The sequence below is a fragment of the Mustelus asterias genome, chromosome 2 (genome assembly GCF_964213995.1).
Source record: "Mustelus asterias chromosome 2, sMusAst1.hap1.1, whole genome shotgun sequence".
Lineage (NCBI taxonomy): Eukaryota > Metazoa > Chordata > Chondrichthyes > Carcharhiniformes > Triakidae > Mustelus > Mustelus asterias.
The window spans coordinates 56,179,891-56,196,479 of NC_135802.1; the positions used below are offsets into that span (position 1 = coordinate 56,179,891).

The following is a 16,589-nucleotide window of genomic DNA, read 5'->3' on the forward strand; positions in this document are numbered from 1 at the left end:
CACGAGAATGATCCCTGGTCTGGAGAGATTGTCTTATGAGGAAAGGGTTAAATAGTTTGTGACTACTCATTGGAATTTAGAAGAATGAGAAGTGATCTCATCAAAACATATAGGATTCTTTAGGGGCTTGACAGGGTGAATGCTGAAAGAACGGGGGCGATTATCCCAAAAGTGCTGAATTGGCGGGAAAACTTTCTAGATTGCAACAGTTCTGACAGTTCAGCTTCTCACCTGAATCTCCGCACTCTGTGCACTGAAGAGGTCCCAGTCGTGAATCTCATTAAAAACCCAGGGAGGCGGGGTCTATTCGCGCCAGAGTTTGACAGTTCTGGAGCTCTGCGCATGCGCAGTGGCCCCAAACAGTCAAACTCACGTTTGCTGGCCGGCTCATCGCTGGCCAGCCCGGGACTCCCACAGTGCTGCCCGTCCAGCCCACCCCCATGACCCGATTGCGGCCCCCACAACATTTCCCGGGCCAGTCCTGACACCCCCCCTGTCCCGGAGTGCACTGATGCCCAGGCCCTACCTCCAGCAGTGGCGATCCCCCCCCCACCCCCCTCACTCGCAGCAGACCCCCCCCCCCCCCCCCCCCCCCCGGGGTCAGACCCCCCCTGGAGGCAACCCCCCTGGCAGACCGCTTCTCCCAGTCTGCCCCAATCGCTGCCCTCCCTCCATCCCAGACCGATCCCAATGCAGAGTTCAGTGGGACCCCCCACTCTCACCAATCGCACCTAGGCCCTGCCCACAATAGGCCCCCCCCTCTTGGCACTGCCTAATGCCCAATGGGCAGTGCCCAGGTGCCCCAAGCATGGGCACTTTGCCCCTTGGGCAGTGCCAGGGGGTACAGGCTGGCACTGCCAGGGTGCCCATGCCCAGGGGGCACCATCTCCCCACTGCCCGACCCCATGGGGGGCTCAGATTGCCCCCCCTTCATTCCGGCGGGGTCTCCCGCTAGCTTCCCGAACGTGGGGAACTAGTCTGAAGATAATTAACAAATCTACATATTTAAAATAGATTTTAAAAAGATTTAAATTACTTACCTGCCTTCCTGCCGGTTTCCAGTGTGTCTGGCCGGTCACTGTTCACCAGCTCTGGGAGATGTGCATGCGTTCCCGGTGCATGCACAAATCCCCGTTCAAGGCCGCAGACGCCAGAAAAGTGGCGGGCGCGATGGGAGAATCGTGGCCAATATTTTCCCTCATGGGATAGTCTAGGACCAGAGGACGTGGTCTCAAAATAAAGGGGCACCAATTTAAGACTGAGGTGAGGAGGAATTTCATCTCTCAGAGGTTTGCGAGTCTTTGGAACACCTTGCCACAGAGAGTTGTGGGGCCAGAGTCCTTGTGTATATTTAAGGCTGAGATAGATAGATTTTTGATCAGTAAGGGAATCAAGGGTTATAGGGAAAGGGCAGGAAAGTGGATGTGAGGAATGTCGTCAGATCAGCCATGATCCTATTAAATGGTGGAGCAGGTTCGAGGGTTCGAAAGGCCTACTCCAGTTCCCATTTCTTATGATCTTATATTCCATCTGCCACCTTGTTGCCCACTCACTTAACCTGCCTCTATCTCTTTTGAACCATTTTGTGTCTTCTTTACAACTTACATTTCCACTTAACATTTATCATCAGCAAACTTAGATTAATTACTCTCTGTCTCTTTGTCTAGACCATTAAAACAGAATGCAAATAGCTTCTTTTCAGCACTCCACTTGTCATAGCCTGCCAGCTTGAAAATTCCCTGTTTATACCTACTCTTTGTTTCCTGTCTGTAAACCAGTCGTCTATCCATGCTAATATATTACCTGCAATTTTATATATTAACCTTTTGTGCGGCACCTTATCAAATGCCTTTGGAAATCCAAGAAAACTACATCTACTGGTTCCTGTTTATCGAGCATAATTGTTACAGCTTCAAAAAATGTTAGAAACGGTTTCGCTTTAGTAAAACCATGTTGACTTGGTGTGATTGTGTGATGATTTTCTGAAGTTTTAAAGTTTATTGATTAGTGTCACAAGTAGGCTTCCATTAAAACTGCAATGAAGTTCATGTGAAATTCCCGAGGTGCCACACTTCAGCGTCTGTTTGGGTACACTGAGAGAGACTTTAGCATGGCCAATGCATTTAACCAGCATGTCTTTCGGATTGTTTGATTTGATTTTGATTTGATTTATTATTGTCACATGTATTAACATACAGTGAAAAGTATTTTTTCTTGTGCGCTATACAGACAAAGCATACTGTTCATCGAGAAGGAAGCGAGAGAGTGCAGAATGTAGTGTTACAGTCATAGCTAGGGTGTAGAGAAAGGTCAGCTTAATGCGAGGTAGGTCCATTCAAAAGTCTGATGGCAGCAGGGAAGAAGCTGTTCTTGAGTCGGTTGGTACGTGACCTCAGACTGTGGGAGGAAAGCAGAGCACCGGAGGAAACCCATGCAGCCACGGGGAGAACGTGCAGACTCCGCACAGACGGCGACCCAAGCCGGGAATCGAACCCGGGTCCCTGGCGCTGTGAGGCAGCAGTGTTAATCACTGTGCTTCCGTGTCGCCCCAAAATGTATTGTTAGGACTTCCTTAATAATGGATCCTTGTATTTTCCAGATGGCAGATGTCATTATAACAGGCCTGCTCCTTTCCTCCTTTCCTTATACAGCAGTGCTACATTTACTAAATCTTAATCTGTTCTAGAATGTAAGGAATTTTGGAAAACCATAACTAACACTATCTCTGTAGCTACCTCTTTAGAACCCTGGGATGTCAGGCATCAGGTCCTGAAGATTTGTTGTACTTTAATCCCTTAACTTTGTCTGATACTCTTTCTCTGCTGGTGTTAATGACTTAAGTTTCTCACTCCTGTGAGCCCCTGATTACCTTCTATTTCGGGTATGCATGTAAGATGACGAAGACAAACACAAAAACTTGTTTGATGTCTCAGCCAGTTTCTCATCCCCCTTGATAATTTCCCCTGTCTTTGACAAGGTGATGGCTCACCATCACCTTCTCAAGGGCAGTTATGGATGGGCAATAAATGTAGGTCAGCCAGCAATGCCCACATTCCGTGAGAAAAACTATCATATTGGAATTTATTATACCCATGACAGATAGATCACCCAAGTCAGAGTCCCTGAAATCAGAAGTGCTTCTTTTGCTTCTGGCTGACACAATGCTGCCATTGCCCCTGTACACAACATCAGGTTATCCATCCCGCTGCGGAATGAGGTCTGTAATTCTTTTCCAGAACCTAGGCACAACCCCCTCATCAAAGATGGAGCAAGGTTGGACTTTCTGGAAGTATGGAGTAAGTATTGAGCACCAGAGAGCCACTTGCATTATTGCTTGCATCAACCTACCCCATGCTAAAGAGGTGCCCAGGCACTAAACCCACAAACTCTGGCAGAATCAGTGTTGGAGGACACTTCGGGCATGTTACAGCTGAGGCCTAGACCGAAGAAAATTCAGGGACAACTAATTTCCACAGTTAATGGTGAACATTTAGAATAGATTACCCAAACAGATAGTGCAAGAAGGAAGGTAGTATAGCTAAATGTAGGGAGAATTGTATAGATACTTGAGAGACCAGTGTTGCAAATCTCTAATTCATATGTTTTAGAATATAGCTTTGAGTTTTAGGAATTAAAGTTTTAACTATAGAAAATTGGAGCTTCTGATGAGAAATAGATAAATAAATGCAATTCAAACAAGCTTGGAGTTAATTGCACTTAAAAAGCTGGGGCCATGTTGACTTAAGAGGTTAGCAAATAGAAAGGTAAGATCATAATAAGGCAGGCGGGCTTACCTAGCTAAAGAACTGGAGACATGACGTTTGCAGAGCTGGAGACATGACATTTGCAGTTATTCCAATAAAGGATAAATTAATCATATGGTTTTCCAGGATTAAGGAAAATTTTGGAATGAAAAAGTAGTTAATTTTCATTTCCTCCTGGGAATAAGCTGTGTGTGTAACTTTATCATGGCAATGGGTGAGTTCAGTTAGGAAAAAACCAGCAAGCAAGACTGGTTAATGTATTGTTGAAAAGCAACTAAGAGAATGTGTCAGCTTTGGGTCTTATGTAGCTTGTTGCTCCTTGGAAATCAAAAAAATTGCCAGACTTGTATCCAAAGTAGAGTAAATTCTAGATCTATTGTCCATGGCACAGTGAGTGGGAGCTGGTATTCAATATAAGACACAGTTTGTATGCAGATAAACGACTGGAAGATTGGTTTAGCTGGAAGCTAAAAGAAGAAATCTACAGTAATTCTCTCAATAAAAGGCAGTTAACAGTGTTATAGCTGGAGTTATGGAAGTAATCCGCAGTTTGAAACCATAGTAGCAGGTTATTGGAAATGAAGTGTTTTTTTCTGATGATTTAGGTTACCACATAGAAGTCACAGGGAGGTCGGTGCTCAAGTTGTGGAATCCGAATCATGAGGTTGGTAAAGAAGTTGAAGGCTCAGTTAACCAAAGGCCAGTGGAAGGACCTCAATGATGTCTTACACCTTGGCAAATAACTGAAATGCAGAAGAGAAGTCAGAGTGAGTTCAAGACAGCAGTGATATACCTTCTGAGTTGGTCCAGGGAAAATTAACCTAATGAACCTTAATGATTTTGTAAGATAAAGGAACTCTTTGGGATGAGGGACAGGGATTAAAATGTAGAACTGGCTTTATAGCGCAAGTCATTATAAATCATAGGGGTGAATTTTGGAATGGTCCATTGACCTTGGGCGGGATTTTCCAGTTTCGGGGCGAGTGTGGCTGGGAAAATCATGTCCATAATGTTAAGGTAATAGTACTTACTTCACTTAATTCTTTTTGATATACAATAAAATCTTATTTTGTTGAAAAATATGAAATCTTGTGGCATAGTTCTGTTGGTTAATTAGTTCTTTAAACATTAACAGTCCCTAACAGGGCTGTAAGAGTAAATAATTGAGGTATAGTCTTACACTCTTCTAGTCCTGTTTTCCTTTGTTGGATGCCATTGATTCATATTCTGAATGCTTATCTTTATTGTCCCGTTTTATCATGCTTTGACCATGAGAGAAGTAACTTGTGTTATGATCCACGGATATAAAATTGGCACCCTTTTTGTCTTTCAGTGTCATACACATTACATCCCTGTTTGTGCGTCCAATGGAGATACCTACCAGAATGAATGTTTCATGAGGCTAGCTGCATGCAAATATCAGAAAGAAATCACAGCAGTAACCGAAGGTCCATGTTATACAGGTACGTTACTACATGTTGAAAAATTGAACGTTAGAGCAAAAGATAATCAATTTAACATTAAATATTGCTTTTTGCTTGAAGTGAAAGCTAAAATGACAGCTAACAGTCTGAAGAGTCTTACTACCCTTGTATCAGAAGTTGACTATTTCATCTGCTTTACCTGTAAGAAATGGGATGAGGGGGGTTGGTTGTGGGTTTACTATTATTCCCATCCCTGCGAGCAGCACTGTAGAGTGTAACTTTGTCATGGTGAGTGAGTTCAGCTAGGGAATAGCCAGCAAGCAGGACTAGCTGATGGGTGGCACAGTGGTTAGCACTGCTGCCTCACAGTGTCAGGAACTGGGGTTCAGTTCCGGCCTTGGGTGACTGTCTGTACGGAGTTTGCATGTTCTCCCCGTGTCTGTGTGCATTTCCTCCAGGAGTTCTGATTTCCTCCCACAGTCCAAAGATGTGCAGGTTAGGTGGATTGGCTATGCTAAATTGCCCTTTATTGTCCAAAGATGTGTATCTTAGGTGGATTAGCTCTGGTAAATGCACGGGGTTACAGGGATAGGGCAGGAGGGGTGAGTCTGGGTGGGATGCTCTTTCGGAGGGTCGGCGCAGATTCGATGGGCCAGATGGTCTCTTTCTGTTTCGATGGATTCTATTTTTGAAAATACATCCCTCTTTTCAAGGGATCTTAGGCCACCTGATCTCTGACCAACCAGTTACCAGTCACTATTAACTGAAGGTAGGGCGAGGTTTAGTGGGGAGAGAAGGGAATGCAGTATGTGATTCTGGTCGTGGAGGTGAGGCCCAGGAAATTAGCTGATTTGTCTGGCTCCTGTCTCAACTCTGTTATTAGGGCCAATCTTTACCTACTGCTGGTAAGCAGGTGTTTGCAAGATTTACACTTGATAATCATACACCTTCTAACTCAACAACCAGTTTGAGCCTGTTACTTTTGAGAGAAAATCCCCAGTTAATGCACACCACCTGCATACAATCAGTTAAAATTAATATGCAATTAACAGGTTCCCTTCCCTCTCTTTAAATAACAATAAGAGTTTATTTGGTGTGCAATCAAAGCTTTGAAACAAACTAAATCAACGACCTGCACAAACAAAGCCTTATGGTGTGAGACAGCCCTTTTCTGGGACCTCTAACAACTTCTTTGTAGATGCATTTCTTTTCACACAACAATATGACCATTGATATCTTGCATGCACACATTCAATTTTAGAGATTTTCTTTCCCTCTACCATTTGGGTGGAATGTGATGACCCCACCCTCCCCATGGTGGGTTTAGTGGCGGGATATTTAGTTAGGCAGGAGAGTGGCAGGTGGTGATCCCGGTGATCCCGCCACCTTCCAACCTCTGCTCCAATTCAGCCTGCGGCGGAATGCTTCACCATCAATTGAGGCCTTTAAATTGGCAATTAATGTTCACTTAAGGACACCATCCCATCGGGGGACAGGGGTGCTCGCCATGCGGGTAAAATGACAAGCAAATCTGACAGGCAAGCAAATAAGTTATTTTGATGTGGTGAATAAATGATTCAAATATAATATTTCCAAAATTGTTGACCACACAAAACTAGGTGGGAACGTATGGTGTGAGGAGGGGGCTTCAAGGGGATTTGGACAGAGTAAATGAATGGGCCAGAACATGGCAAATTTGAAAAAATGTAAATAAGTTATCCACTTGGGATGGAAGAACAGATAGGCAGACTATTTCTTAAACAGTGAGAGGTTGGGAAGTGTTGATGTCCAAAGGGACCTGAGTGTCCATAGAAACCCGACAGTGCAGAAGGAGGCCATTCGGCCCATCGAGTCTGCATCGACCACAATCCCATCCAGGCCCTATCCCCATAAACCCCACATATTTACCTTGCTAATCCCCTGACACTGGGGTCAATTCAGCATGGCCAATCAACCTAACCCGCACATCTTTGGACTGTGGGAGGAAACCAGAACAACCGGAGGAAACTCACACAGACAAAGAACAAAGAACAGTACAGCACAGGAAACAGGCCCTTCGGCCCTCCAAGCCTGTGCCGCTCCTTGGTCCAACTAGACCAATCGTTTGTATCCCTCCATTCCCAGGCTGCTCATGTGACTATCCAGGTAAGTCTTAAACGATGTCAGCGTGCCTGCCTCCACCACCCTACTTGGCAGCGCATTCCAGGCCCCCACCACCCTCTGTGTAAAAAATGTCCCTCTGATGTCTGAGTTATACTTCGCCCCTCTCAGCTTGAGCCCGTGACCCCTCGTGATCGTCACCTCCGACCTGGGAAAAAGCTTCCCACTGTTCACCCTATCTATACCCTTCATAATCTTGTATACCTCTATTAGATCTCCCCTCATTCTCCGTCTTTCCAAGGAGAACAACCCCAGTCTACCCAATCTCTCCTCATAGCTAAGACCCTCCATACCAGGCAACATCCTGGTAAACCTTCTCTGCACTCTCTCCAATGCCTCCACGTCCTTCTGGTAGTGTGGCGACCAGCACTGGACGCAGTACTCCAAATGTGGCCTAACCAGCATTCTATACAGCTGCATCATCAGACTCCAGCTTTTATACTCTATACCCCGTCCTATAAAGGCAAGCATAGCATATGCCTTCTTCACCACCTTCTCCACCTGTGTTGCCACCTTCAAGGATTTGTGGACTTGCACACCTAGGTCCCTCTGTGTTTCTATACTCCTGATGACTCTGCCATTTATTGTATAACTCCTCCCTACATTATTTCTTCCAAAATGCATCACTTCGCATTTATCCGGATTAAACTCCATCTGCCACCTCTCCGCCCAATTTTCCAGCCTATCTATATCCTGCTGTATTGCCCGACAATGCTCTTCGCTATCCGCAATTCCAGCCATCTTCGTGTCATCCGCAAACTTGCTGATTACACCAGTTACACCTTCTTCCAAATCATTTATATATATCACAAATAGCAGAGGTCCCAGTACAGAGCCCTGCGGAACACCACTGGTCACAGACCTCCAGCCAGAAAAAGACCCTTCGACCACTACCCTCTGTCTCCTATGGCCAAGCCAGTTCTCCACCCATCTAGCCACTTCTCCTTGTATCCCATGAGCCTTAACCTTCTTAACCAACCTGCCATGTGGGACTTCGTCAAATGCCTTACTGAAATCCATATAGACGACATCCACGGCCCTTCCTTCATCAACCGTTTTTGTCACATGGGGAGGATGTGAAAACTCCACACAGACAGTGACCTGTGACCATAATTGAACCCGGGTCCCTGGCGGTGTGAAAAAGCAGTGTTAACCACTGTGCCACCGTGTCCTTGCTCATGAGTCACTAAAAACTAGCATGCACGTGTAGCAAGCAGTTAGAAAGGTTGGTCTTCATCGCAAGGATGATTTGGGTCCAGGAGTGAAGATGCCTTGCTACACTTGTATAGAACCTTGATGAGGCCACACCAGGAGTATTGTGCACATTCTTGGTCTCCTTTGGCCTCTCAATTGGCTGCCGCTGGCAAGGTGCTATCTCAGAGACTTGCCACCTGCCAGAGAGGGTCACCTCCGGCTTTAAGGTGCCCCAAAAATTTCAGCCCCTGTGTTTTGATAGTTCTTTTAACAACCCTTTTTACTTTCCTTAGCTCCTGAAGCTAAAAACAGTTTTTTCATTCTCACCCATCGGAAGTATTATGAAACCAGCTGGACTAAAATACCAACGTCAGGAAGGTGTGCGGTTTCAGAAACACTTCTCTCTGAAAACCATCACCCTGCAGAAATACAACTTTTTATGTCAATTGACCTGTATTCCCATAAATATGTGGTCAAAAGATTACTTTTCCAGCTGTGAGAGGATCCACTCTATAACATCTGTATCACCCAGTTTTTCTTCAACACCCCTAGCAACTTGCCTTGTTTCAGCCTTAAGTCCCAGCTATACCATCCCCATCACCTGCATACAATTTAATGCAATTACTATACAAACTAACATCATTTATTTCAGTAAAAATGAATAAACAGAATAGGAGTATCTCACTTGCAGGTCAGTATGATCCCACATCTCAGAGTCTTACAGATATAGGGGGCGATTCTCCCCAAATAATTCTAAGTGTCGAATTTGTGTAAAACCTGGAGAACTGATTCGCTTCAGATCAGCCATGATCTTGTTGAATGGCGGGGCAGGCTCGAGGGGCTAGATGGCCTACTCCTGCTCCTATTTCTTATGTTCTTAAATTCTGTTGTTTTTTTCAGCAGGAATTTCAAAACGAATCTCCCATACTCTGTGCACTGCAGAGTACACTAGTGTGATTCATGTGAAAAATCAGTGGTTGGGGCCTATTCCCGCTGGAGAGGCCGGCAGCATAGCTTGTAGTGGGCCACTGCGCATGCGCCAATTTGTCAGCGCTTGCGCAGTAGCCCACACTGCCGGCCTCCCGATAACTGGACAGCCCCGTGACCCCCGCATCACTGTCTCACCGACCTCACCACGGCCCGATCGCCAGCCTCCCTGGGTCGACACCCCCCACCACCCTCCACCACCGCACCTCTGCCCCCAGCCCACCTTGATCTCCATCCATCCCATCCCCCCATCAGTCTTGATCTCCCCTCACCCCACTGGCATCCCAGACCCCCCCTGCCCACGTAGTCCCGAACACCCTCTCCCACTACACGGTGGCCAGCCCCGATCGTTGGCCTCCCTCTGTCTGTCACCCACTGGACTGCAGAGTGGCAGCGGGGTCCCCATCCCCACCGATCTCCCCCCCAGAGGCTCTGTCCCAAATAGGTCCTGCCCCCTGTGGCCCCGCCCCCTTGGCACTGCCCGATGGCCGGTGAGCATTGTCAAGGTGCTCCCTGGGCATTGTCACTAGCCAAGTGGGCCAGGCTAGCACTGCCAAGCTGGCAATGCCCAGGGGCCACACCCTCTTCCTTAGCCCTGATCTCCTGCAGGGCCTCGATTGCCCCCCATTCATTCCAGTGGGGTTGGGCCGCCAGCTCCCCGTTAGTGGGGAGCAGCTATAAACCCCGCTGGAGTGAAACACTCCTGGTGGGGGGGGGGGGGGGGGGGGAGGGGGTGCGCTAATGATATTTAAATTGTATTAAAATATGTATTTGAATAAATTATACAGCACTGCACCGATTGCTGGCGCGGAGCTGATGGCGCTGGAAATCTGGTGGCTGGAAACTCGCGATGGAAATCTCCATTGTCGCTCAGCGGGAAGCCCGCTACATGGCCTCCACTTGAATCTTCTGGCTCACGCCGCTGCTTTTGGGAGAATGGTTCCCCTAATATTTTCTAATCAGCGCCACTGATTAGGGACATGATTCTGGTCCCAAAATCTTCGTTCGCACTTCCGTTCCGTGAAGTTCTGTAACAGTGGTGGGTTCTCATGCAATTGTCACTGAAGAATAAATCTTGCTCTAAACACGTTGGGCGATCACAAAGCAGTGAAAACTCGATATTGGCGGTTGGAAGGAGAGGCTTCATGTTCTCCATATTTTGTTATTCAATAATGTATGTTAGTTTGATGGCTGCGTAAAGTAGATTACATATCTTTTTCAGTGAAGCACTCATTTCTTGTCACATTGCACTGAAACAGGCAGTGCATTCTGATTGATCTGTTTGCCTGTTCCATCAGACAGTGTTGTCCCATTTAAGTAAAAAAATTAGGAACCATCAAAACGCTCAGCAAGACCTAATGAAAGTGAGTTGTCAGTATTACAGACTAATGAACATCATGGCACTTAGAGCACAGAAGCAAAACATCATTTTTCAACTGGAGCTGTGTGCTTTAATCTAATATTGATATCCTTTTTATACAATTTATTTTTAACTGCTTATCCAATTCACTTTTAAATTATATTGCAGTCCTTCCTTCAGTAGGAAAATAATAACATCCTGATGTTCGAGTAAAGTCTGTGTGAAAGACATCTTATGAATTCCCTCCTTGTTTTGTACTAATAATCCCAAGTTTCTATCTTTGATTATTGATTAAAGGGCAACCTCTTGCTGTTTATCGTCTTAAAGCTTTTCATAATTTTGAAAATCTCCATTAGATCATATCTTCCAACCTTTTCTCTTCCACTGAGAAAAGACAAGGACCAGAAGTCTACCGCCTCGCCTGCCACGGAATTGGAACAAGCAAGGGCCCGACAATGGAAATCTCCATTGACATCGGGTGGGAATTTCCGGTCTCGCTCGAGCTCGGCTATAAAATCCCACCCAAGGTTTTAAGTCTTCCTTCAGGATTGTAATCTCTCATTCTTATATTATAATTTTTGTGAATCTTTATCTCTTCATGACTCTGATTTTGATTTGATTTGATTTGTTTTATTATTGTCACATGTATTAACATACAGTGAAAAGTATTGTTTCTTGCGCGCTATACAGACAAAACATACCGTTCAAAGAAAGGAAATGAGAGAGTGCAGAATGTAGTGTTACAGTCATAGCTAGGGTGTAGAGAAAGATCAACTTAATGCAAGGTAAGTCCATTCAAAAGTCTGACAGCAGCAGGGAAGAAGATATCCTACTTATGCCCAGAATAGTATATAGTATTCCTGCTGTAGCCTAACCAGTGACAGCGCCTTGTTTTTATATTCATTGCTCCTATGTATAAAATCAAGAATCCCATTTATCATTCTTAATGCATTTTGTACCAATAATTTCACCTTTAAAAGTTTCTGCATCTGCACCCCTCTGTCCCTCTGTTCCAGTGTGCAATTAAGATTCTTACAGCTAAGGCAATGTTTACTTTCACTGTTCTATTCCCCAACGTATACAACAACTTCAGAATGAATTAGAAGTTGTTGTAATAACTAATGCATAAAACTCTGCTTTTGTTCACCAGTGAGTGTTACATTGAGCTCAGTTGTAGTGTTTTCATCTCTGAGTCAGTAATGAGGGATTACTACATCGTTTGTGGTGAGAGCAAGGACTTATTCACAGCAACTGTATTGGGGCCTAACGCCAGACTACTCCTGGGAGAAGGATTTCCTGGTTTTGGCAGACCCATTACCATCATCTCACGGCAGATTTGGGGAGTGTGACCGTTCTCCACCACAGTTGAGAAGCGGGGCAATGGACCAGTGTTTTGCCAGTGGGCCAAGATGATGCAGGAAGTCTGATGGGATGTGGGATACCGACTTTTCCAGAAAATATGTGTTTATTTATGGTTGCTAGGCCAGCAATCAGTTCCCATTGCATCCATGGGAGTGGCCTAAAATGCCTTTGCAACATTTACACATTGACTTCACAGGTCCATATGAAACATCATAGAATCATAGAATCCCTACAGAAGGAGGCCATTCAGCCCATTGAGCCTGCACCGACAACAATCCCACCCAGGCACTCTCCCTATAACCCCATGGATTCACCCTGCTAATTCCCTGACAGTAAGGGGCAATTTAGCATGGCCAATCAACCTAACTTGCACATCTTTTGGTTGTCATTGATGCACACTTCAAATGGTCAGAGGTTGTCCTAATGAAGTCACCAACTGCAGAACAAACCATCAAAAATCTTGATGAGATTGGGAAAGCAGAACAAACCGTGAGTGATAATGGACCACAATTCATGGCTCAAGAGTTTGAAGACTACCTAAAGATAAGTGGACTCCAACACATAAAATCAGCATTTTAATAGCCATCAACGAATGGATTAGCCGAAAGGTCCTTGAAGCATTCACTGAAAGCCTGTAAGGACCAATGTTCATGAAATTGCCATCTAAACAGTTTCTTACCAACGTATCGCAACATCACACACATGGCTACTGCGAGTCCCCCAGCTTTATTACTACTGAAGAGAAAGCTGAGAATTACATTCGACCTGTTCTTACTACAACAGACATCCGAGATAATGGAACACAATCAGCAATTACAAATCTTAAGAAGACAAGGTTATTCTAAAAGGCATTTGTTTCGACAAAGTTTAAAGTTTATTTATTAGTGTCACAAGTAGGCTTACATTAACACTGCAATGAAGTTACTGTGAAAATCCCCTAGTCGCCACACTCTGGTGCCTATTCATGTCGACTGAGGGAGAATTAAGCATGGCCAATGCACCTAACCAGCACATCTTTGGACAGTGGGAGGAGACCGGAGCACTCGGAGGAAACCCACGCAGACATGGGGAGAATGTGCAAACTCCACACTGACAGTCACCCAAGCCGGGAATCAAACTCGGGTCCCTGGCGCTGTGAGGCAGCAGTGCTAACCACTGTGCCACCGTGCCGCCCTCAAGGAGAGCAGGTTTTGGACCCGGCTATACCACAAGTGAGAAGCGGGTTCCTGCAAACCACATTGGCTCAAACTGGCCCTTTGTCCTATACAGTACAAACTGAAGATGAGCTTGTGTGGTGATGACATGTGGATCAGTTGATGCTCCAATGTACCAGTGCTGTGTACTACCGCAGGATGAACTGCCAGCCATACCATCAGATACTGTGACTGCAACTTTGGGTCAATCAGCAGAAACTGAGATTGCTGAAGAATCCCTTGCTGCTACCAGTCTTCCTTCTGTAAAAGAGACTGTTACACCTTCCAGGGTAGAGGCATCCTCTGAACAACTGGAGATTACCTCTAAGGTTAAGAACAATCAAATCCCTGAAGTGCACAGGTAACCAGTGTGGAATAGATGCCCACCAGATCATCTTTCCTGTTAACTGTATCATTACTTTGTACTAATTCATTGTCTGCCCTCGTATATATGTTTTGATGACTATGTAAATATACTATGGTTATTTGTTGTTTTGGGACATTAGAAGTAAAGGGGGAGGGATGTTGTATATTTGGGGTTGTTGTTGTGCTGTCACTTTTAAGAGTTGAGTCATGTGTATAGTTTGTGACATCATTGGCTGCTTTGCGGGTTTACCACAGTCTAGATGAAACCTTTACAGAGTTAACAGCTACTGAATAAACCTATTATGTTGTTTGCACCCACCCTCAGGTGCTATTACTTCATGTCCTTTTATCCTAAAAGTGCAGAATATAACATCCTTTGTTCCAAACATGCCTGTGAGTTATTGTAGAATCTTGGTTGGTAACACTTGAGTATGGTCACCTCGTAACGATGGGTTCACTTATTTCAATTAATATATCTCACTTGACTTGATGAAGATGCTAGCTGATGCCGCAGTCCACTATCTATCTTGTCAGGGAGATGACTGCAGCCATTCTACTATGGTTACTAGCAGTTCAGTCAGACCTCCAGATTTAGATCAGGAACTCAAGTTGCTTTGGCCGCAGCTCAATTCTGTATCGGTGTGAAAAGTGAGGAGAGAATTTGGATGATGAAGCTTCATGACACCACTTCCCCTCCTGTAGAACTCTCAGCCTCACAGCATGAAATCAAGCGTTACTTGCTGAACCAGGTGCCTTCAGCTGTGGGAAATCTGCCCTTTATTGATATTTCTCCACTTCGCTCTACGTTCCCAGGAACGTGTGACATCTCTCCTCGTTACAGCCTCCACCTTGGTTTTATGTTATTTAATTAGAAATTCTCTTTGGTTTGGTTTAGTATTTTGCTATCTGCTTTCATTCACACGCTAGTAACTGTGTGAAACTATACTTTACAAAGCACTGGCTCAAATCGCTATAGGCTGGAACAATAAATAATATTTCAGCAGTTAGTTGAGTCAAAAACACAATTTTAATATAATTTCAGTGGTGTGCTGTTAGCCAGAAACAAGTCATTGAAGGAGTTTGAAATTTCTGATGCAAATTCTCAGGTGACGTACTTGACATTTTCAGGAGTGAGTTGTTTTGCAAAGTCCTTGCTTCTGGCTGGGAGCAGGCCAAGTTCATGGAGTAAATCTGTTCAGTTTTGCATCACAATTTGTGAAAGGTGTCAGGTTAAAACATCAAGAATCAAAAGGTTAAAATCATTAATTTCAGGAGTCCAAGTTTAACTGAAGCTTAGAAGATTACCTATTCCTGCTTCATTATCAGATTGTATGAAGTTCACAGAAATTCTCACACAACATTTTCTTTAACTTAGTGCCCGTCCAATAATTTAAATGGAGAAAGTTCAAGACCGTATAGTTAAACGGGTACATCAGGTTTATATTTGTTTTACTTGTTTTTGGAATGTGGGCAACATTAAAAGGTAGTATTTATGTCCATGCCTAGCTCCCTAACTGGACTCACACCAGGATGACAGATTTCATTTCCTTAGTGGCATTGATGAAAGTTAAAAACATGCAATTCTTGCAATTAAAGAATCTCCATGCTTTAAAAAACATTGATTTTATGCAATGCTGAATTGCAATGAGCTACACTTGACTATTCCAACGGCGTCCCAAATTTTACCTTCCATACACAGGACATCGTCCAAAACTCTGTCGCCTGTGTCCCAACTTGCACCAAATCCAGTTCTCCGGATCTGTAAGAGGTTTACAGAAATTTTCATGCCCTTATTAAAAAAATCCTCCCTGACTTGCATTGTCTGCTGGTTAAGCAGAATCTCAATTTTATAATTTTCACCATTGTTCCAAATCTCTCCTTTCCCCTTGCCTCCTTCCCATCTCTATAATCTCTATCAGCCCCATCACCCTCTGAGATATCTGCATTCCTCGGATTCCGGCATCAATTACCCTAAGCTCTGGAATTCTCACCCTAAACCTCTCCAACTCTCTACCCTTCTTTCCTCTTATGAGACTATTCTTAAATCTACCTCCTAGACCAAGATTTTGGTCACCTGCCTTAATATCTCCTAAGTCATACTTTGTTTTATCATGCTCTTATGAAGGTTCTTTGGAAGCTTTATTACATCCAAGGCACTATATAAATACAAGTTGTTGTTGTTGAGTGATTAAGCAATGTCAGCAGGCAAAGTAATTCTAAGTAACAGGCAATATGGCAGAATTGCAATTATTTAAAGTGTGGAAATTTCCGGGTGCACCAGCAGAAGGAATCATGGCAAATGGGGAGCAATTTTTGGCAGGAGGCCAATAATCAGCTTCCCGAAGTTGAGCAATTGGTTTTGAATCTTGTTCTCTCAACATTCCTGGCTGATAAAAGGCGGGTGAAGCATCCTGTTGAGCTATGTTGGAATCCCCATTTGCAACTCATGAATGCGCATTAAAAGGTCAACACATCAGAATCTTGTGCCCCCTCCAAATTAAGTGGCATGACAGTGGGAATCCAGAATATTCTACTTCACACTGTATATAGGTGGCGTGCGCCTGGCAAGGGTGATCTCTTCCTGGACTTTCAGGTCGCTAGATGCTGCTTTCATGTTTCTTTCACATCCTCACTGAGAGGTGTCAGCTACCTGTCACACAAGCTGTGCCAAGGCTGGGCACAGGGTATAGGTGATACCGAGTCAGGATGGGGAGAGGGAGCACAAGGAGCTGAGCGGAAGAGCGAATGGCTGTGCGGGCGCTGTTCAAATATATCACCT

General features: G+C 44.7%; 1 protein-coding gene across 1 annotated transcript in view; it reads left to right on the top strand.

Annotated features, from left to right (window-relative positions):
• Positions 1-16,589, top strand: part of LOC144508005 (tomoregulin-1-like) — a 267,687-nt gene that overhangs the window by 129,238 nt on the left and 121,860 nt on the right. The window contains exon 3 of the mRNA XM_078235707.1: positions 5,098-5,227. Coding sequence (XP_078091833.1) covers positions 5,098-5,227 — 130 coding nt within the window. The remainder of the gene's footprint in view (positions 1-5,097; positions 5,228-16,589) is intronic.